Here is a 23457-nt window from a genome sequence, read left to right on the forward strand (position 1 = left end):
ACTAAATTTCCTAAGGAACATCTATAGTTTTAATATAATATAAATCTTGATATAGTATCTATACCAAGAAATTAGGGAAAGATGGGCGCCTGGGTGGTTCAGTAGGTTAAAGCCTCTGCCTTCGGCTCAGGTCATGATCCCAGAGTCCTGGGATCGAGCCCTGCATCGGCCTCTCTGCTCCGCGGGAAGCTTGCTTTCTCCTCTCTCTGCCTGCCTCTCTGCCTACTTGTGATCTGTCTGTCAAATGAATAAATAAAATCTTAAAAAAAAAAAAAGAAATTAGGGAAAGTATACATGTTAAACTCAAAGAAAGTAGAAGGAATTAATAAAGGTAATAGGAGAAATTAACAAGACAAAAATCAAATATTCCCCAAATGACAAACCAAAAGCTGATTTTCTGGTTAATAAAACTGAGGTACTTCTGGCAAGACCGATTTAAAAAAAGAAAGAAAGAAAAGATATAACCCACAAACATTGGAAATAATAAAGGTACATCATTGTAGATCCTACAGAATTTAAAAGGATTTTAAGAGAACATTATAAATACCTTTTTACTAATAAATATAAATAGTTGGATTAAATTAACAAATTCCTCGGGGAAAAAAATAAATTGCTCAAACTGCTCCCAGAAGAAATAGAAAATCTGAATGGTCTGAATCATATTACATAAATTGAATTTATAATAAAAATAATCCTACAAAGAAACATTTAGATAGAGATTTCTACTTAAAGAAACAACACTGGGGGCGCCTGGGTGGCTCAGTGGGTTAAAGCCTCTGCCTTCGGCTCAGGTCACGATCTCAGGGTCCTGGGATGGAGCCCTGCCTTGGGCTCTCTGCTCGCCAGGGAGCCTGCTTCCCCATCTCTCTCTCTGCCTGCATCTCTGCCTACTTGTGATCTCTGTCTGTCAAATATAAATAAATAAAAATCTTAAAAAAAAAAAAAAAAGAAACAACACTGGCTTATGCAAATACTTCAAGGAAAACTAAAAAGCATTACTGAAGGAAATCTAAAAGGTGGAACATAAATTAATAGAGGGATAGACCACTTTATACATTAGAAGATTCATTATAATAAAGATCTCAATTCCTCAATATTAAATGATGCATATATTTAATATAAGGCTGATTTAAAAGCTTTTTAATAGAAATTGATAGGTGAGGGCACCTGAGTGGCTCAGTCAGTTAAGCATCCAACTCTGGATTTTGGTTCAGATCATTATCTCAGGGTCATGAGATCGAGCCCTACACTTGGCTCCATGCTAAGTATGGAGCCTGCTTAAGATTCTCTCTCTCTCTCCCTCTGCTCCCCACCTCCTGCTCACTTGTGTTCTCTCTCTCTAAAAAAAAAAAAAAAAGAAAAAAAAGAAAAAAAAAGAAAAAGAAAAAGAAAGAAAGAAAAGTAACAGGTTACTTTAAATGGAAGTGAATATGGCCAAGAATAGACCAAGCCACCTTGAGGAAGAACAAAGTTGGAGGATTTACCTTTATATGAACCAAACAAATCATAACACAACACACTCTATAACATAAGATATCATTTATATGCATTTCAAAAACAGACAAAACTAATCTATGATATTAGAAGTTAGGATGGTGGTTACTGTTTGGAGAAGGTAGTGACTATTAGAGGGCATGTGTAGGGCTTCTAAGGTATGATAATGTTCTTGAACTGCTGGTGGTTACACAGACCGTCACTTTGTGAAAAATTTTTGAGTTGTGTACATAGGTTTTCTATGCTTTTCAAGATGTAGATTGGACTTCACTAAAGAGTTTACTTTAAAAACAGCCTCAGAGAATCTCAAAATTAGGTTCTGGGCGTCAGCCAGTTGTGAAGACACAGCACTGTAAACTCTGAGGAGTGTCATGTACCAGCCAGCCCTTACGTGAACCTACCAGGAAGTCAGGTGAAAATGAGAGGAGATGGTAAGGAACATACCTAAGATGGGTAACAGTGCAGGCAGTACCCTGCTAGGTGTGGATCTGATGTTATGCTTCCTTAACTTTCTCATTCTTTCCTCATGCCAAGCCCAAACCTTCAACTCTAATCCATGCCCAAAGTTTCCCTGAAATCCCCTCCTGCCTATGACCTCTGAAGAGCCCTTTGAGGTGTAGCCTTTGTTGTCTTAAGATCTCCATGTTCTGGTTTACAATCAGATCTATACAGACACAAGGCTGACGCCATGACCTTGCTCTTAGCATTTGTGGCAACCTGTAGAATACTGATGGTGATGCTTCTTCTGTGGTACCTAGGCCGTCTTGGTCACCAACCTGATCTGATCCTTCAGGGTTTTCCCTGACTTACATTGACCTACAAGCCATCCATAACAAAGAAACTTTGGTTTTAGTTAAGCTTAAACTGAATACGATCCAACAGAATACCAATCCTGTGAGAATTCAGAGGTTCAGCTGAAGTAGAAGCCTATGGTCTTTTTCTTTCTTTCTTTTTTAGATTATTTATTTATTTATTTGACAGAGAGAGAGAGATCACAAGTAGGCAGAGAGGCAGGCAGAGGTGGGGGGGAAGCAGGCTCCCCGCTGAGCAGAGAGCCCGATGTGGGATTCGATCCCAGGGCCCCAATATCATGACCTGAGCCAAAAGCAGAGACCCAGCCCACCGAGCCACCCAGGCGCCCCGCCTACAGTTTTTCTTAGGGGCTAAATTGGATTGATGGTTTTCGTATACTCTTTTGTCCTCACTCCATCGATTTTCTCAGTGCCAAAAGAAATCGATCTCAGGTCTTTCTGAGATTCCTACTTACATGAAGCCATGACATGCTCCTGTGGTAATTTTCTTCTGTGCCAGCAGTACTCATTCCCTCTGGCTCGATGCTGGGCTCACTTGCACTCCAAGGACTCCCTTCTTCAAAAGAAAAATGCCAAGAAAGGTTATATTGTTTGGTCTCCCTGGAGAGCATGTTGGTATGGTAGAGTTGCCCATGCTTTTGAATCCTAGGGCAGACTACCATGGCCCAGTGGGTTAACAGGGCATAGCACTGACTTTAGTGGAGGAATGTTAATAGGAGCTGTTCCCTTCACCACCAGATGAACAGGCAATTGCAAAGACATTTATGATCTCTGTTATCATGGCTTCCGTTTTGAGACATGGGAGCCGAGAAGAAACAGAGTCAAGTCCTTGAATTGCTGAGATGAGCAAGTTATCGATTACGTGTGCCCAAATCCACTCCAGACTGCCCAGACCTTGCAGGTGTAGTTAAGTAGGGACACCAAGCAACCTGCAGTGGCCGTAACCGTGCTGCTGTCTCTTCTGCTGCTGTGACTAAGGCTAGTGTCATGCTCTCAACACCCCCTAAGTTCGCCATCAGAGCTAGATTTAAAAAAAGGATGGTCCCTCAAAAAAAGAAAAAAAGAAAAACCTAAGGGAATTTATAAGCAACTGTGGTCAATCGTGGACAATCCTTGACAATCCTTTTGTCTAAACTCTTCTCTGTGGAAAAAAGTCTGGAGACATCTCTCTCAGGAATTCACTACATTATCTACCATACAAGAAAGCTTTGCCCTCAAACCTAAAAGCTTTCCTGGTCATGTCTGTGACAAAACCATGCCTCTGGGCTGCCTATTTTGATTCACCTGGTCAAGCTGAACTAACCAATTCAAATAATTAATTGAAATATTTTCTCCCAAAACTAACTGTTGACATTCTTACAACTTCAGACCTGCAACAAAAGAAGTCACTTTTTTTTTCTATTCTCTCCCAAAATAACCTGAACCTTATCTAAGGCATAAATTAGTTATTTTCAAAGGTGAGGGTGGATAGGTGTAGAAATAACTTCCCATTTTAGACTCTCTTTAATTAGATATACTTAGCTTCTATTTCAAGAGACTTGATTGATAATTTATCTGCATTTACTGACTGACTTCTGAAACAACTTGCCAAGAAGGGAGACTTTTCTATTTTGTTCCTCACACAGGCACAGAATGGCAAAGAAAATGTACTTTAACTTCTCCCTGGTAGCTAAATTCTAGGCAGCTGGTGAGTCCTGTCGGCGTACTTGCATACTCTTTTTCTTGCTAGTAAGATGACCGTCAGACTCATCGGACTAACACTTTTAGAGATTCAAGAGTCTCTTTGGATCCTATAGGGACAGCCTTCACCTCCAATGCTTTGGTAGTATACAGAGCTCATGCTCAGGTACTTAACATACTTTATAATCAACCCTTAACTCGTCTTTAGAGCATCCTTTCAGGGTAGGCGAGGAAGAAATAGAATTATTCCCACGGAATAGTTGGAGAACACAAACCCCTGAGACATTAACTGACTTCCCGAAGGTCGCTGTCAGGTCTTGCCATCTCTCCTCTCTGAGACTTTTGTTCTTTTTACCGTGAAAGAGATTTTAAAACACAGAGGACCTTTGGCTGGCTGCCCCCACGGGGATTTCTACATTTTGCTCTCAAGGCCCTCATCGCAAGAATGGATGCACGAACATCTGGATTTCAAAAAATTGTCTTGCTGTTTCACTGTTTTCTTTCCCTAATGTAAACTCTCTCTCCTCACTCCTCAAACTGTGGCTCTTGAAACAGCAGCTTTAGCTTCACCAGAAAACTTGTCAGAGGCTCCCACCCCAGACCTCGCCCAGTGAGAATGTGTATCTTGACAACATGGCAGATGACCTGTGCTCGTGTTAAGGTTTAAGCTCTAACATCTAACATCCTTTAAGCCCTGCTCTAAAGGAGGGTATGGTTTGCAGACTGAATGTGTGGTCGAGCCTGGGTCTCTGCTCTTCAGCTCCTGATGTGTAATAAAATGGGCTTCAGCCATTTCGAGACTCGGGCCCTGTCTTCCTACCCCCCACGTCCCTGTGCACCCCACTCCTCTATGTTACCTAGGTCAGTGACAGTGTCCCTGCTCTGGGACAGCTGCAGCTCCTCAGCCTCGGACTCTGAGTCCTGCCGTGGTAACTTGCTGCTCTTTAAGCTGCCGACCCGGCGAATGCTGGACAAGGAACCCCCCTTCTTCACCTGGAAACTGCGGGTTCCTTTAATCTGGAGCAGGCGGGAACCTCCTATCCTGATCTTCCTGCTGGGAACTGTATTGAAAGAATAAAATAGGGCTTTTTCCCCCTTAGTTTTCCCCAACCAGTGTTAGATCCAAGCTCTCCCCAACTTGTCCCTGAACAGCCTCCTCTCTGCTGGCCGGAATGAGCAGCACGTCTGGACAAGGAGCTTCTCCCCAGGCCCCCGTCGGGCAGCTTTGTTAGGCAGGCAGGAGGCTGGGTCCACCAGGAAGGGCTGGTACAGCTTCTTTCTTGGACACATAGCTCATCAGTGCTGGGAACAACCTGCTCTCTTTCTGGCCCAGGGTTCACAAGCATGAGTGTGCCCTTGTAGCAGCGTGATCTTAGACTGTTAGTACATTCATAGAACATCATTACTTGATTCAACAGAACCACAAACCACTTGTTTTTGTCTTTCTTTTGAAATGGGACTTGCAGAATTATGGGAGTTATGCAAACCCCTTCATGTAAACCCCTTCATTTTGGAATACCTCATTAAGGAAATAAAAATAAGAGGCGCTTCTCTCTCCAACAGTCAGCAGTGGGTTCCGCTCAGCTCCTCAGCAATGGCACTAAAGGATCTGTTTTCACTGGTGTGCTTTGGGTGAACATGAGTGTGAAACAGTTCCATTTTCAGTGCACCTAGTGATGTCATAGCATCCTTCTTTCAGGCAAAAGGCTGGGTGGGATGTGAGTCCAAATGTTGCAACACCCTGAGCCAACCTTACAGTCTATATGTACCATGAAGAACATGCATTATTCATCTTTAGTGTTCTGGAAAAAACAGTCATCAGTGAGGAAAATAAAAGGGTAAAAGAAACATGTTTAAACTTGAAACCTACTTTTTTTTTTTTTTTTCCAAAAGCATCTTTATTTCCCATAGTCATTTACACTCCTACATCCTCTTCCTTTGGAGACTTGTTGTTGTCACACATTGATTTGGTAGGGCCAGGATATAAAAAGTTTTCAGAGCTTAGTCATTAAAAAGAAGGGGCCATTATTTTTTTGTAAGATACTCTTCTTACCAGAACAAGGTTTCTTGTGAATTATTTAAGGCGTGGATATTAATATTTTTAAAAGTTCCAATCAGGAAGATTGCATTTTAGTCTTGGGTTGCTCATTCATAGAAGAGTGAGAATTTGACTGAGAGAGATGGTACAGTGCTACAAGATGATAATTAAATGTATAATTTCAATGCCATATAAAGGAGCCCAGAAGGATTCCTGTTGAGTAATGTGCAATGCTCTATCTCTGATTTACTCTTGTGATTGGGAAAACTTAAAATCATCACCACGGAGATAGTGAAAGCCTCGGGGAGCTCCCTGAACACATCTGGACAGTTTTACATCTGGATAGAAATTCTTGCAGCCCAGCCAGATAAATCCCACAAAGACTATAGACTATCATGCTCCATTTTAATTATAGCACAAAATTCAGCTGCTGCATTTTTCAATATTATTTTTAGGCTTAATTGAGGCTTTAATGACCTACCTGATATACATCTGAAATAGGATATTATCATTTTTTTTAATGACTACTAATGCAATCTCATGTCTAGATAGATTAGGAAATAGAAAAAAAAGTTTGAGAGGTTTATTCTTTTTTTCTTTTTCTTTCTTTTTTTTTTTTTAAACAGATACTCTCTTGTACTCTTTGCCTGATTTCATGATACCTTTAACCATAAAAATTTGGGAAAGTAGCCCCAAATTAATGTGACTTGAATGAAATTCAATTTTGAGAACCTATTCTACTACCAAAGATAATTGGACATATCCTGCAGGGCTAAAATCAGTGTTCAGAATTTTGAAATTGATTATTTACAAAAGACACAGCAGTTAGAAATCAGATTTGATTTTGCACCTAAAAACCTGAAAACCAGCATTGAGTGTCAGCTTCTACCTCCATGACAACATGAAATACAAAAAGTGAATACGATATGAATGTAAAACAAATACATCTAAATTGGGTAAAACATCTTTTTCCGTTTACTCTCATCTCACATTGTCTCCATTAACAAGTCCTGCTAGTGCTACGCTTAGAAATTTCCTAGGATTTTGAAAGCCCCATTACTTATTCCCTGGACTCGTGTAACTGCCTCAGAGCACTTGCTTACTCCTACTCCCACAGCTTGACTCATCTTTTCAATATATAAATCATAAATATGCATATTATCTCACCTTTCTAGTCAAAACCCACCAACAACACTCAAACATACACGGAATTAAATTTCCGTATCTACAGATCCTATCTATCTGCCCTTTGCCTACCTATCTGACCCCATTTCCTGCTAATCTTCCAAGTCATTCTGCTGCCAGTGTGTTGGCCTCTTTGCCCTTCTTGGAATGCTCCCTGGCTCCTTCACTTCCTCTAGGTCTCTGCTCACTGCCACTTTAGGGGTCCTTCTCTGACTACATCCCTCCCATTCCAGGTCACTACCAATTCTCTGACCTTTGTTTTGCTTCGTATCATTTGTTTTTATTTGAAAGCCTAGTCTTTAATGTTACTCACTATCATGAACTATTAGCTAATAAAAGCTAAAATATATGTGGGAAATATTTCTTCCTGTTCATTGACATACTCTGGGAACCTGATCTGGCATACAGCAGGTGCTCAACAGATGATCATTGAATAATCAGACACATCTTGGTGTCTGTATTTTGGAATACCCGTCTTAGCGTGTTTTTTGAAATGTGGGTAAAATGATGTGGCAGACCCTGCTTGGGGATTTTAGGCAGACATTTTTAGTTTAGGGATTATTTCACATTTGTTTTCCTTGGCAGATTCTAAATTGTCCTCAGGTTGTTTATTTCAAGAATAACATTTTTAGCTTTTATAAAAACAGATGGTATAAAATTTTAAATGAAATTTTAATAATCTCATTTAGGAGAGTCCCCCTGGCTTTAGTAGCTGGTATCAACTTATCAAAGGATTAAGGAATATTGAGGAATCTTCAAGAAGATTTTGTCCAACCAATAAAGGACATTTTATGAATATGTTCTCATTTTATTTCTAGTTTCACCTTTCTGTTCACTTATTAACCAAATTTCATATATTAACATAGCTGTTCTATGAGGAGAAAATATACTAAGCATTTGTGTTTTTGAACATCAAAGGAAATTTACATAAATAATAGTCATGAAATTAAAGTATTCTTAAAAACTGATTTGACAAAAAAATTGATTTGATGTTTTATTTTTTTAAATGGTGTAGGACTTACTCTGCTTCAAGTTTAACCATCTCTGTATTAGGAATTTTTATTTCAGCTACTTTAAGCAATAATTAGCATAATAACTTTGAATTGGCAAAAAATTCCCCTTGGGATATGTTTAAAAATGTATTTTTTTCATATGCATTCAGTGTTATCTGAAAAAGTAATAGTTGTAAAAATATTGACTTGACAATTCTTCATGCTCAGAAATTGTTAAGACTTGGCTAATAAACTCTTGTTTTACCATGAATTCAATACAATAGAATGATTATTTGCATTTTAAAAATATTATGACAACAATCTGACCTTAAAATATTAAAAAATTTTTCCAGTGTACATCCATTCCTTAGAAGATCTTAAAGATTTTATATTTTCTCTACCTAGGGCTATTCCTTCCTGGAATCATTCATTCTTTCAGTTATCCAACATTAATTGAGTCGTTTTCTATAGGATACCAGAAAATACATAAATGCATTAAATTATCTTTGACTCTTAACAAATGTACTTAAGTTCTTATAATCAAAATTTATTAGAAAAACATTGAAGGGCAGTGGGATTTAAGAACTAGCCATATCAGATAGAGAAGTTTACACTTTAAGGAGTCCTTGAAAGCAACTTAAAAGTTGGTAATCTTTAACTTACATTTAGAATTTCCCACATGGGTTCTAGTCTATAGGCTCATGATATAAACAAATAACAATTCTTTATTCTATACCAATTTTTAGGAGGTACTGTGTACCAGGCACTATGTTTATACTTGGCTTACATTATCTCAATGAAAGCTTTCAATATCACAATGCTGTAGATGTCATTAACCTAATTTCAAAGAGGAGAAAACTGTGGCTTAGAAGGTAAGTAACTTGGACAAGGTCATACAACTGGTTGTTATAGCTTACCATTGTAAGATGTAGTTTTTTTCACATTTATAACACATCGGAAATTGAGATTTGTCTTAAAGTTGATGCCATCTTAGGATCACTAGTGCCAGAAAGCAGTTGTGACACATTTGTTATTGTTTCTGTCCATGTGAGCATCTAATAACAAAATGTGCAGAATGCTGTCAGTGTCTTTTAGCTCCAAGGAGCCAAGTAGAAATTGGGTGAGAGAGTGTGCGAGGTGATAAGTCAGATGTGTTTGGCAATGTTCTCAAAGCAGTGAGTGAGTATGAGGGTAGGCTAGCTTCATACAAGTATTTCCTTCTTTATTTTACAGATTCATTTAAGAAATGACGTAGTACTGACAGCCTAACAGAACAAAGGGCATTATTCTAGAGGAAAACATGGACACTGACAATGCTGAGTTGAAAAGTGATTAATAAATTCGAACCTGGAATTGAAGATCATTTAGAAAAACTAACCAGTTCATTCTATTTATATGTTCCCTTTTTTTTTGGCTGCACAAGAATGATATGGATGGGTAATTAAAATCTGCATCTAATTAAGTCTGAAAGTCCTCTTTCAGTAAGAATGAAACACAGACTAAATGATTAGAAGGTACTGCATATGGGCTGAATGGGAAGTATTTTTTCTTTCTTATTGGTATGTGAAATAATGGTTCACCCGACAAGTAACCAATGGCATCAGTGGGATATGGAGGGTTGGTGAGCTGGAATTAGACCCGGAAACTTTTCAGACAGTCGTGTCCAGCTCATAACTAACAAGGTTTCCTACCTCATTAAGTGGATACAATACTGTACTTAGCCAACAGTTTTGGACTTCTTTGGGTATACAAATCTATAGTGCGGACACCAGGCCAAATATCCTATGAGAGACACTGAAACATGAAAAGAATTCTTGCTTTTCCATACCTTTCTTCTCCTCGGCCCCTGCATCTGATTTGAGGGTGTGGCTACTACTGTGGAGGGAATCTTTGGAGTCTTCATTTTCATCCAGGACCCCAGCAAAGCTGATCTTCCTCTCATATCTGTGCCGGTCCAACTCAGGATCCAAACGAAGTCTACAGCTCTCCAAGTCCTGCAATGTTAGTGAGGAAGGTGTGCGTGAACGTTGGCATCTCCTCAGCACTGCATTGGTCTTGTGGAAAACCTCCTTCCATTTTGAATTGCACCCAGCTGAATTTGCACAGAGCCAAACTCCTCTTTCTGTAAGGCCAATTTCATATTGTGGCCATGAAAGATGTTTCTTGAATTAAAAAAATAATAATAAATCTTCCCTAACTCATCATGTTTTATCTTTGAAAAACACGCACCCTGTTTCAAATCTAGAATTAGCTTCTTCGGGGTGCCTGGGTGGCTCAGTGGGTTAAGCCTCTGCCTTTGGCTCAGGTCATGTTCTCAGGGTCCTGGGATCGAGCCCTGATTCGGGCTCTCTGCTCAGCGGGGAGCCTGCTTCTCCCTCTCTCTCTGCCTGCCTCTCTGTCTACTTGTGATCTCTCTCTCTGTCAAATAAATAAAATAAAATAAAATAAAAATAATGTTTAGAATTAGCTTCCTCACCTTTTAACACTTTGTTCACAGTTTAAACTGCATTTTTGGCATTTATCTGTTTATTAAATGATCATACATTGAGTATTACTGAGAGACAGAATAGGAGCTTAAAAATCAGACTTGGAGGCAGAATAATGCCCCCCAGCTCCCAAGAGGTCCACGCCCTCACCCTAGGAATGGATAAATATGTTACTTTTACATTGCAATAGGGACTGTGTGCATGTGGATTTAGCTTAAGGATCTTGAGATGGGAATTCTGCTGGATTAGTCAAGTGCGTCCAGCCTAATCACACAGATCCTTAAATCAGAAAGCTTTTCCAGGCTGTGATCAAAGGAAGATGTGACTATGGAAGAAGAATGAGAGAGATATCAAATTACTGGCTTTGAAGATGGAAAAAGGGACCATGAGCCAAGGAATGTGGGTTGCCCAAGAAGATGGAAAAAAAAGGCAAGAAAACAGAGTCTTCTCTAGCGTCCCAAAAAGGAGCACAGCTTTCTTGATACCTTGACTCTAGCTCAGTGAAACTCTTGTCAGACTTCTGATTTCTAGAACTGTAAGATAATATGTTTTTGCCGTTTTAAGCAGCTAAACTTCTGCATAAATAGAAAAGGAGTAAAGAAGTGATATTGGAGTTTTGTTGTGAGTATTTAAAGGTAGCTCAGCAAACAAGTGGAAATGGGCAGTTCAGACTTAAGAAATTTCAGATGTGTATGGTGACTAACATAACACAATTAAAAAAAAAAAAAGAAGTCTCATATGTGAGGTCCAGAGGCTCAAAATATGACCAGGCATTGGAGGAACTGCTTCCTCCCTTCTGGAAGTACCAGAGGGGTCCCATGACTATCTGCTATGAACAGTGTGAACCCGTACCCTAATGTAAGCCTTGGAGAGGGAACGTGTTTGGTTGGAGTTTGGTCAATGAGGCCCCGAATTGAAAACTGACCTATTCTGTGAATGCAGATTTATTCAATCAGAAGATCATATCTATAAATCTGTAAAACAATTTTGGAGGACCTGATAAAGGAAAAATATATAAAATGCTGATTTTATTTCTATAGAGCATTTTTCCTAAATATGACCTAAGTCCTCAGATTCATATAGATATGGAAAACAAAAACATTTTTTAAAACCTATTTTGTACCAAGGTAAAAATTTTATGTTTTTAATTGTTATTAATAAATGAAACTTTTTTAAAAAAGATTTATTTATTGGACAGAGAGAAAGAAAGAACACAAGCAGGAGAGTAAGATGGAGAGGGAGAGAAAATCCCAAGCAGACTCTGTGCTAAGTGCAGACCCTGATGTGGGGCTCAATCTCACAACCCTAAGATCATGACTTAAATCCAAACCAGGAATCCGACACTTAACCAATGGTGCCACCCAGGTGCCCCTAATAAATGAAACTTTAGACTTTACACAGTGTTTCTTCTTTTCCTTTTAATTAAGAAGAGACATTATACTTTGGTACCAGAAAATTAGATCACATCTTGAAAATAAAGGAACTACATGGAATGCATTTACCACTGCTGAAAAATATTCTAGGAATACAATTGTTCCCCTGAAATTAATTCCTTTTAGAAAAAAGTAGAAAACCTAAAATACTTCGTATTTTGTTAACCAGACTTAATTATATGAATTTCTTACTTGGGATAAAAAGTATTATAACAACTATGATTCTCAAAAGTCATTATCTCTTCCAATGTCTTCTTTTATCTGTTTGTCAAAATCCCCTCTCTCTTTCAAAGCTATATTCAAGTGTGGCTTCTTACAGAAAGGTTCTTCAGTTTTTCTAAGCAGCTTCTTTGGTCAACCATGGCCCTTCTGCCTCCTTCTCAGGGCCACTCTTATATTTCACACCAGGAGGTAATTTTTTAGGTGTTGGTTCTCCTTTTCAATATATTTATCTCTGTATCATCCCCACTTCTCTAACTATGATACCACCTTTTGTTCATAGTCTTCCTCCCAATAAATATTCATCAGTTAGTCTTGGTATATGTAAACTGTGTGCTTCTAATTTTTTAACTTCAGGAACATTTGGAATCCAGCAATATATTTTTTTATAACCTGATTTGTTTACGTCCATCAGCATATTTGGTACAGCCCCAGCACAGTCTTTCACCAAAAGATCCAATATGTTGCTTTCTCTAATGAATGAATGTAGACAACAGACTTCCTCAAGGTTTTTTTCTTTATTATTGTAGACTCATCTATCCATTGGATGGGAATTACTTGTTTTAATTCATGTTGTTTGGCCACTGGTTATTGGTTTTACTAATTCAATTGGTAAACATTTGAATAGACCAGCAATTTTATGAACAAAATTATCTCTATTATTTCTTTATTGTTCTCAAGTTTGGAAGTTAATATTTAAAAAAAGATTTGATTACTATGTTATTTTAGATTATAAGTACTGTAAAATGCTTTTTCCTTTTTAAAAATACATTATTTATTATTATTTATTAGTATGGTTTATGAAAACATTGAATAAATATATTACCAGAAGCTCTTTAAAAAAAGCACATTATTTAAGTGACATCTAGGGATCTGGGAAAAAATTTTAGGTTGGTAAAATTATTTTTTTATCCACTTTTAAAATCTTTCAATATCATTTTGCCTTTTCTTTTACCTCCATCCCCCAACCAATCCAGTGAGTGGCCTCCTGAGATCTTCTGACCCTATCCAAGAAACAACTGTGGTTAAACTAATTAACTTTTGTTTAAATTATTGTACTTTTGGTTCTTTTGCTTTCTCTTCTGCATTTTGGTTGTAACTAGGACATTTTCAAACAGAAATTTCACCTGAAAAATCTCATCCATTTTGGAAAGGGTGTTATGGCAATTTCTGCCAGAAGGACTTTTTCTCTTGATCGAAAGTTTACATCCCTGATTTTCTTCCATCCTCAAACCACAGATTCTAGAATATCTATAGCTTCTAATGTGATTATTTTGTGACCTTATACTTTTCTTATTTTGAACATTAGGATAGTTATTATTTTTACTGTTATTAAAAATGTTACTGAACTAAAAAAATTGTTTTCAAGATCTGTAGCTACCCTTGCAGTAAGCGTTTTGTTAAAACTTTATAATAGTTCATTTTGATGGTATTTATGCTTAAATTGTTAGACTCACTGTTTAGTACAATTTCTTAAAGAACAACTGCTGCATTTACAGGTTCTGTGTTGGTAAAACAGTTTCTTTAAACTCACTGTTTATAGTAGGTTTGAATATAACTCGAGGTGTGTGTGTATGTGTTTTTTTTTTCCCCATCAACTAAAGTTAGATTAAACATGAGAAAAAGCTTCCTATGTATTTTATAAAGGTCACATCACAATATAATACGTACCTATCCTGGACAATAAAAATCCCAGTGTAATGAATGAAGGATCTCTAAGGCCTTGTTAAAGGTGATGCAGCTGTGAACACTTCCCTCGCCTTGCCTGAATGACTGAAGGCTCTGTTTTAGCTTAATTTCTTGCCATTTTCCACTAGTCTGCCTGTTGGTTCTACAGTAATTTTTAAAAGTTTTGATAGATTTTTTAAATGAAATTTACTGTAATAATAAGGGACATTAAACTCTAGCTTTATGGAATTGAAACGGAGAACAAAAATAACTGAATCAAACTTTAAGATTCATTTTTTAAAATCATAATGGATCAGAATGGTGATCAAATAAAAATTTGCAATATGAAAAGTAGATGAGTGCTTTTATGAAGGTTTCAGTGTAATTAGAATGTATAAAATAGCACTAATAGAGATATTATTACAGATCAGATATTTCATTCCACTTGATTTTAAACACATGTGTTGGCCTTGAGCTGATTTTATGGAGTAGTCTCAATATAATACTAAAGGAAACATTCAGAAAATTAAAAGCCCAGGTTAATAGGAAAATGGAACAAGAACAATAGGAGAAACTTCCCTTTCTCACAGCAAATAATGTAGTTTCACAGTCCAACTTCCAGTATGTTTTTCCTGAAAACATACATTTTACCCACAAATGTTTCCAACTTGAAAACACCCATTTTATGTTTTAGAGTGTGAGGGAACAAGTCTTCCAAATGTTGGAAAACCAGAGGTAGAGGCAGTGCTCGGGGATAATAGCACCGATTCTTTTGTTTCTCCCCAGGGACTGGGGTATGGCTTTGTTCATGCCTAGTCTGGTTAAAAAAGCAGGAGAGCTGGTGGACCATAAAATGGGCAAAAATAGAAGTGCATATTGTGTAACACTTTTTCTGGTAGAGTAGTCTAAGTCTTGTGTTAGGGGAAAATAAAAAAGAATTTGTCTGATTTCTTAGCTCTGGCTGGATGTTGTCTGTAATGGAAGAACCACTGGAAAGTTGGTGCCCTTTAGAGGACTATGGGCCAAGGAAAATCGGCTCCGAGGTGTGCCCATCCCACACACTCTGTGAAGACGCCTGGCCTTTGCAGAGTGTTGGTATACTCTGCTAAACAAATCAGGCCTTGATGGGTGCAGGAGTAGGGGTGTGTGCGTGCGTGCGTGTGTGTACGTGGTCTTCTGCCCATTCGTACCTGTAAGAAGTCTGGCAGGAATAAAAATATATGTTTAGAGATGTTTACATGTTAAATACTTAAGTCTTTCTGCCCATAACTTAAATGAGAAAATTCACTGGAAGCACATTTCTATATGGATTTATGAGCTGTTAAATTTTTATGACAAAAAAATCCTGTCAGTAATTTCTAAAAAATGCTGGCCGTAAAACTCCGCACAGTTTGCAGAGTAAAGGAACCTAAAGGCATATGAGAGAAGATTCACAAGGAAGTAAGCATTGCTAAGAGATTCACTCAAAATAGAGACCAAAGGATATTGAGGAAGTAAGGCCTATGTACGTCTCCTGTCTCACGTCTCAGAACACCATGAAGCTCTTACTTTTGTAAATTGCCACTTATCGACTGCAACTCCCCGCCTTCTGGAACACATCCTTCTACTTTGGATTAAAATAGAGATCATGTAACACCTGTTAGCTAAATAGCCAATCCTGTATTAGTTAGTTTAAACTGTGCCAGCACCAATCATAATTCTTTTTAAACAAGTTATGTAATCTTATAGTTTTCACCTTTAGAATCCTGCTCAGAATTCCAATTTGGAGCACACACTTCATTCATTTCCATGGACTCTGTGTCTCCCAGATGGCTAGCTCTAAGAGCTCTTCTTGGTGCAAATGCTCTTAGACATTCCTAGCATGATTGACAGTGATCAGTCTAATGTTTTACCCAGTGGTGCTAACTTCAGTAATTTTAAGGTCAACTTCAGAGTTATTATTTTTTCTTTGTGAGGGTAGTTTTTGTTTGTTTGTTTGTTTGTTTTTGTAAGAGAAAAAAAGAGATTTTATATAAGAAGATCCCTTGGTTGAATTTTTTAAGTTATATGATACATGTGGCCATTCGGCATTTGAGGGAACTGTGGATACTCAAACCCTAGCCACTTGTCTGGCCTCTCTGAGCAGACCGATTGTTAACACCCATGCTTTACTTACCACCAGAGGCTCAGGGCGTGGTCTGGGCAGGCAAGAAAAGGTTTCTCGCAGGAAGGTAGTGATCTCCAGGAGAAGCTGGCACGCTGCCATCTTCAAGGCAAAGGGACAGCCACATTTAGAGGGGTTCACAGTACCTATGGAATGAAAGAATTCCTTCATAAATAAACACACCAATAAAAAAAATACAGAGAGGCACAGTTTGATGGACAAAGCTACACATGTCCAAAATGAAATTGTATGAGAATGTTACCTATTCATGTTCAATTGACCTATTCCATTTACTGCAGTCTGTGCATTACCTATACCTCTCTCTTCCTCCATTTTGTAATTCAATTTAGTGAGTTCCCTGGTATTGAAATATCAATGAGTAAGAAAGACATTATTTTCCTTAAGGCTCATAGAGTAACAAAACATAGCCCACCAAGCTAGAAAGCCTCTTAACAGAAACAGAAATGGAAAGCAGTCTTGCAAGATTTTCACATTGCTAATTTAATCAGATGTAGACTATGTACAGGGTGGTGAACTAGCTTTGGCACTACAAAAATCTCACCAGCTCATTTTATGAGAGATATTTTTCTTGAGGGCAATGATGCCCAGATGTGTTTCTGCAGCATAGATAAGGCATACTTGATCACCTCTATCATACACTTTATACAAGTTAGCCTATCATATTAAAGCATAGCTACACTAGAAGTATGCAAATACTCTGCTTTGCTCTGAAGAATACCAGCCTTTGAGTGAGTAGAATGTTGCCTCCATCATAGTCCCAGATTTTGCTCTAAAGGCAGATAATGGCCAAGGTGACACCAGAGACTTTTAAAATTCTTAGGATTAGTTCTCAGATACATGTCATCACTAAGCCTGCAGAAATACACTGATTGCTTATCAGCATTCAGAAAAGAAGACCAAAGCAATATTGAGTTCTGCCTCTCATAAGGGAAAGAATATACTTATCTCTTTTGAATCAAGGCATCAAGCAATCACAATATCATTACATATCAACATTCCAAAACATATTTCTAAAATATTTCCTGTGTATTAGGCTTTCTTAATTGAATAGGATATCTATATCTATCTATATCTATATCTATATCTATATCTATATCTATCTCATGGCTTAACTGAGAGTGGGTGGAAATTATGTTCTTCCTGAAGATACTTGATTATCACTTCCTCATGAAAACCATTATTTTTTTTCTCCAGGGATAAATCATGGATAGGGAATTTGCCTCTTACTAAGGACCAAAGAGACCAGCTCCTTTAGAATTTCTAGACTGATACTTACTTGAGCCATAATTATCTTTTAAGTGCAAAATGAGCTATGAATCGACAAGAAAGTGGAACTAAGCCAGACATTCCAATCTTATATTCAATGAAGACTGCATAACTCTAGAAATTATCTGGATGTCCAATAGTTTTTAAACAATAATCTAACACTAAATATTCAGCATAAGCTTCTGGATTTGTCCCGAGGTTATCATCCATTCTTCTAGTCATTCCTATAAACAATGAACTTGGTCTTAGTCCAGGCATTTTCATAACTATCATCTGAAATATTGTTAAAATGAACAAGGATGAGTCCTACATGCTCTCATCAAAAAGCTTAAGTACCAGGCATAATGTGTGGTAAAGGATATTTATGTAGTTTCATGGAAATTAAAGTTCATTTTGGCCTATGAGAATGTATCCATCTAACATTGCTTTAGCTCCTCTCTGTTCTGAAAGACCCCTAGGACATCCAGGGCAGCTTGGGGATGGCTTCAGTAGGCCTATACTAGGTTCTGCCTTTGCTGGATAGTCCTCAAGTGGTCCTAAGGACCAGACTCAATTCCATTCTCCATTCTACAATTCAGAGGCATTCCAGGATAGTCTAGACTTGTGAACTTGAGGGAATTTTGGGGGGTGAACATTCACTGGTAGCTGAAAGACTGATGTCAGAATGTGGTGTTTTGTCAACAGCTAAGTCAAGAAAATTGGCTCCGATATGATAAAGGCTGAGAAAGGGCAAAAAGATGAAAAAAAAATTCAAAAAATATCCTTGGTATAAAAGTGGAAAAGAAGGCAAAAAGTTTTCTTTTATTATTATTTAATTATGCACACTGTTACACCGTAGGCATCCTCTTTCGTTTCTTGGCTGGAAAGATGAAGTAGGCTTGGCATTGCTTAACTAAGAACAGTCTTTAACATAATCAGGGAGTTTGAATTTCAAATAGCTACAGAAAGACAAGAGAAAGAGGCCTCACTCTCTTCCTCAGATAATATTATTAATTCCATTACCATGGAGGAACTGTATGGTTCATAAAAGGCAGTGGTACACGTACACAAGATTGTATGGCATAGAACACATGTATGAACAAAATGGTGTTGAAGAGGAATGCACAGGAATCTCTTTGTCTCTACTCTTCTATGGTGGGACAAGCTTCTAATTTTAACAAATAAGTACAGGACAGCAGGTACTCACTGTCTAACCACCCGAATTATTTAATATTTTAAATTCATGTTAAATACAGTAATTATTCTAAGCAGTCCACTATTTTAATCATCTGAGAAGCAGTTTATGTTCAACTCTACTTGTGTAATTTTTTTTTAAATTTCCAAGAGTAATAAAAAAAAGTAAAACCTGATTAATCCTCTACTGAGTCAGTAATTTACTGTTATATTTTCTCAGAGAGGTCTAAAACTAATTTTTGTATAATAGTATGAGTCACAGACTATAAGGCAATGGAGCTCCATATTGCCTGCAACTCCTTGTCTCTGTGTATAGTCTTCTCATTCTGGTTCTCATCCTCTCTTTACGTGGCTTTATGCACATGCATTACATCCATGCACAGGGAATAGGGGAAAAGGTGCAGTGGGGAGACATGGGAAGGTGGTAAGAACGTGAAAGAGGAAAGAGGAATATTAAGTGCTCCTAAAGCAGAGATTCTTACAAGCAGGGGTTCTTGTAGTAAAGGGAGTCGCCTTACTGTCATCTAAAAAGTCTTCCTCCTCATCCTCCTTTCTCAGTCTCCTCTTTGTCTCCTCATCATAAATGAGACCCAGCAGGTTGGCGGGGCTCTCACTTTCCCCGTGGCACAGCTCATTCAACCGGACACCAATCGCCTGCCATGGGGAGAAAAAAAAAAACAGCACAAAGTATGTCAGACTGCAAAATAGGCTCCCACATTACAGAGGTAATAAGCAACTGTAATGGGAATGTATAAACTACTAGGACACATGAAACCAAGAACCTGATACTTAAACATACAGGAAAAGCCTCCTCTATGCGCCATGGTGGTATTGCCACCATGTTTCCCTATGTGGAAACGCAGAGGTGGATGGCATTGATGCTATCTCCAAGATCATTTAAAGACCTGTAGGAACCTGAACAATATCTTTGTGTTCTCATACAAATTTTTTTTGGAAAATATTTCCACTTACTTGAAGGTCATTTATTTTATAGGTCTCCTATAAGGGAGTATGCAGATGTTTTAAATAGAGGATTTTGTTGTAGTTAAAAACAAACAAACAAGAATTCACAGTTCCTCAGAGTGCTTATGATTACACTATTTTATGAGAATGTCACTGCCATGCTAGTGAGTTGGAGGTTGACATGAATTCTAGTACAGCAGTTTTATTTACATCCGCCATTAGATACACAATTAATGTTTTTTTTTAATAGACTTTGTTCCCTCAATCTATGATACTTTATGTACTAGTAACAAACACTAACTATTCCTTTGGTAAAGTATCCAACATCAACATAGAACCAATACTTGCTATCTGTTCTTCTCAATCATCGTGCACTATTGTCTGATTTACCAAAAGGAATTTTCCGTAAAGAGACAAAATATGCCACCTCTTTCTAATTCTTTTATTTTCCAATTATATACTGTGTGCAAGACAGGAAGAGACATGTGCCTAGAAGGTGAGTCAAAAGCTAAAATGAGCACTGAACTTGAGGTTTGAGAGCTTGGTTACTCTGTGCATTAGTAAGAACAAAGTTCCAGCTAATTTTCTTCTTCATTCCTGTATTACTTCTTTCAAATATTTAGAGAAGTTGCTACATGCTGGGCATGCATGAAATTAGACTTTCTACTGTAAACTGACAAGGATATGAAAACACAATTTGTTTGAATGTCTTGGCTATCTGGAAGCAAAAAGTTCTCCTTAAACTCTGGAATTAAGTGACAAGTAATAAAAACTCTATCAAAGAGAAAGAAAGCAGTGTAAAAAAGATATCATGACTTCCTAAAAATTCAATCACTAACCTGAGGAGTTTTAAGCAAATGAAACAAAACATAAAAACAAAAACTACTACTTCAACAAAAAAACCTTATCCTGATGCTACTATTTTGGAGATCTTCTCTAAAGAAGGAGACATGCATTTAGGAGTCTGGAGTGAAGCCAATAAACTCAATAGTGAGATTCAAAGGGGAAAAAAAATCTGCATCAATCATTCCAGGATATTGACACTAAGCAATTTAAGTTAAATCCACAGTTCATAAAGCTTAAAGGGTTGCTCAGAAAATGAACTTGTCTGGGATAATACTAAATGTCTGAATAATAATTTAGAGCTCTTTGTCTCTTCCAAAGCTAAAAAAAAAAAAAAAAAAATGGCTTGAGGATAAGTTTGTTCCTTTCTTCATTGATCAAATCTTTATTAAGTGAAGTCATGTGTTAGGTATTAAATAAAACAGAGTTGAATAAGTTGTTACAGTACATCAGTATCTTTGCTTCCTGTGCCCTAGTAGATTATAAACCTTCATTTAGAAGGATCACTGTTTGGCAACTGGGAAGGTTAGAAAGGTTGAAAGTCTAGCTCAAGGTGACTCAGCAAACTGTGACCTGAGATTTGAACGCAGCATGTCTGTGTTTTGCTCTTCCCCTCAAGGAGCTTACAGTCTCTTGGGGAGGCAACAACACATCAGATTAACACATTAAATATCAAAAGAGATGAAAAGCACTTTCAGTAGTTCAGAAGATGATCAGATTAGATTTGGTTCAGGAAATCACAGAGTGCCTCTTTGCAGTAGATTTTGAAGAATTGGCTAATGGCTAATGGAGCTAATGGCTAATTTTGGCTAAAGGAGAAGGGGAGAAGTGAATATTCCAGATGGAGAGTTCCAAAAGATCCATCAAGGAAGTGCACTGACATGTTCAGAGACTGACAAGTAAGCCACTTGGTGGAAGCACAATTTTGTGACAGGAAATCAAGTGTCCAAAGGCTGACAAGGTAGCCTGGGACTAGATCTCACAGTTCTTGAAGCTGAACTTCATTTTGTATTCCGAAGAAGCATGAAAGGTAACGTGTGCATGAGGGAGAACACTTACTCATTCAAGAGACTCTGTGTCAACTGCCTAGAAATGCACAAACCATGTAACCTTTCAAAAATTAATGTAATAACTTATTATCATTGAATACCTCTTAGACACAAAGGATTGAGATTAATGGTCTTTTAGCTATATTAGCTCATTTGACTTCATCATCCATAAGCTTGGTATGTTTTGAATACTAAGAGAGAGCAGTGATGCCAGACTAAGCAATTTGGGTTTTATCCCAAGGGAAAAGGAGAGCCACTGAAGCATTATAAGTGGGTAAGAACACCATCTGATTTGCATTTTAGTCTAATCACTGTGAGCGCAGCTTGGAGAATGAATTAGAGGGGGCAAATCTGGAAGCCGGGAGATAAGTATGAATGTTCTGCTTTTAGATGGGCTCTGCCATATGGAGATCATTTCACTGACAGTGTGTAGGATGGGTCAGATGAGGGGAGACTGTGGGAAGGAGACCAAATAGGAAACTATCTTAGTCATCCAGATGAGAAGGAATAAAAATATGACCTAATAGGACCTTGGTGACATAGAAGAGGTGGAATCAGTAAGGGAAGGAAGGTTGGAATATGTTCAAAGGCTATCGTCTTTGAGAATGCTGGTACCATTTGTAAGAATAGAAAGTTCAGGAAGGCTTGCAGATGGGGGTGTATTTATATGGGAAGCAGAGTTTTGCTTTGGTCAGATTATGTTTCAGGGTATTAAGTGAATACCTCCAGAGTGCAGTTGGCAGTGTTGCCCTGGGATCTGAATGGTGCTATGGATAGAGAAGTCTGTGCCACTGGCATACATGTTACAGTTGAAAACACAGGAATAAATGTAGTCCTGGAGGAGGTTATGCACAAAAAAATTATAACAAATTCTGGGAATATCTACATTTATGGGGTGGGGGGGGGGGAAAGGAGACAGAGGACCAAGGAAAGAGACAGAGGAGATAATGTCTAACTTCATAGATTTAGTGGGAAGATAAAATGAATTGAAGTTTATTTTCCTCTAAGATGTTTTGTTCAGTGCCTGGTACATAACAGACACTTCATAAATTGTCTCCCAAACAACCTAAACACAGACCTTTTTCACTTCACTCAAGTACCCCAACATTTAGGTAAGAAAACCAAAAGCTCACGTCTCCCCATTGGTAGAAGAGCTTGGCAGCATTCCACTGCAACTTCTGGTTCCGTTTGTTGCCCACGATGGGAGAGCGGCCCCTGGAAAGGCCTTTCTTGGTGATATTCACATGATGTCCTTTCATCCACTCTGGCCAGTTGCCACGGTTACAGCGGTGAACAAACCGGGCACATTCCAGGAACAGAGCTGCTCTGGCTACCACAGGAGCTTCCTGAGGACGGTTGTTAAGGAAAGAATGATGTGGGATTAATGAAAAATAGGCTGACCTTCATGGAATTACTGTGTACTCTTAGTTTCTCTTATTCTCCATATCTTGATTTAGGGTTAGCAAGATTTCCCAGGGTAGTATTATCATGGTTAATGGTAGTGGGAATTCTGGAAAATGAATCCTTAAAGGCAAATTAGGATACTGAAGAATTAGATATTTTAAGTAGATTTCTGTGTTTAGTTTTCCCCTTTTGAAGAATCTCAAGTAATTTCATGACTCTATCTTTGCATAGTTAAGAGGCAGCTGGGATTTGAATGTGAGAGTAAGATAATTTTCAAAGAATTTTTCAATATGAAACTGTTCTTAAACCTAAAATTTTAACCTGAAGCAAACAAATATTCAATTTCTAGAACTAGTCTTATGTTAATCAAGGGAGTCAATAGTGTTTTTGTTCCAAGAATAATCTGTTATTTATGACCATCCACATGTTCCAAAGAAGTACTCTTTCTGTTTCTGTTGTTTCTGCACATTTTGGCTAGTAAGAAAAGGAAGTACTTATTAGAGTTTGTTGAGTTAGTCTTTTTTCTCCTGACTTTGTCATGAATAACAGATCAAATTCCGCTTAAATAGGCATGGTTTCAATTGAAAA

General features: G+C 37.8%; 1 protein-coding gene across 5 annotated transcripts in view; it reads right to left on the reverse strand.

Annotated features, from left to right (window-relative positions):
- UNC80 (unc-80 homolog, NALCN channel complex subunit) overlaps window positions 1-23457 on the reverse strand; it is a gene marked incomplete at both ends in the record, with an annotated part of 220728 nt that overhangs the window by 95616 nt on the left and 101655 nt on the right. For 2 of the 5 annotated variants that reach the window (XM_080799156.1, XM_080799155.1), the window contains 6 exons: window positions 2762-2862; window positions 4844-5047; window positions 10030-10195; window positions 16163-16296; window positions 19129-19264; window positions 22599-22811. In XM_080799156.1, coding sequence (XP_080655282.1) covers window positions 2762-2862; window positions 4844-5047; window positions 10030-10195; window positions 16163-16296; window positions 19129-19264; window positions 22599-22811 — 954 coding nt within the window. Of the gene's footprint in view, window positions 1-2761; window positions 2863-4843; window positions 5048-10029; window positions 10196-16162; window positions 16297-19092; window positions 19265-22598; window positions 22812-23457 lie in introns of all 5 variants that reach the window. The other 3 variants (XM_080799158.1, XM_080799157.1, XM_080799154.1) reach the window with 2 other exon arrangements.

The sequence above is a fragment of the Martes martes genome, assembly GCF_963455335.1.
Source record: "Martes martes genome assembly, chromosome: 3".
NCBI classification, from domain to species: Eukaryota; Metazoa; Chordata; class Mammalia; order Carnivora; family Mustelidae; genus Martes; species Martes martes.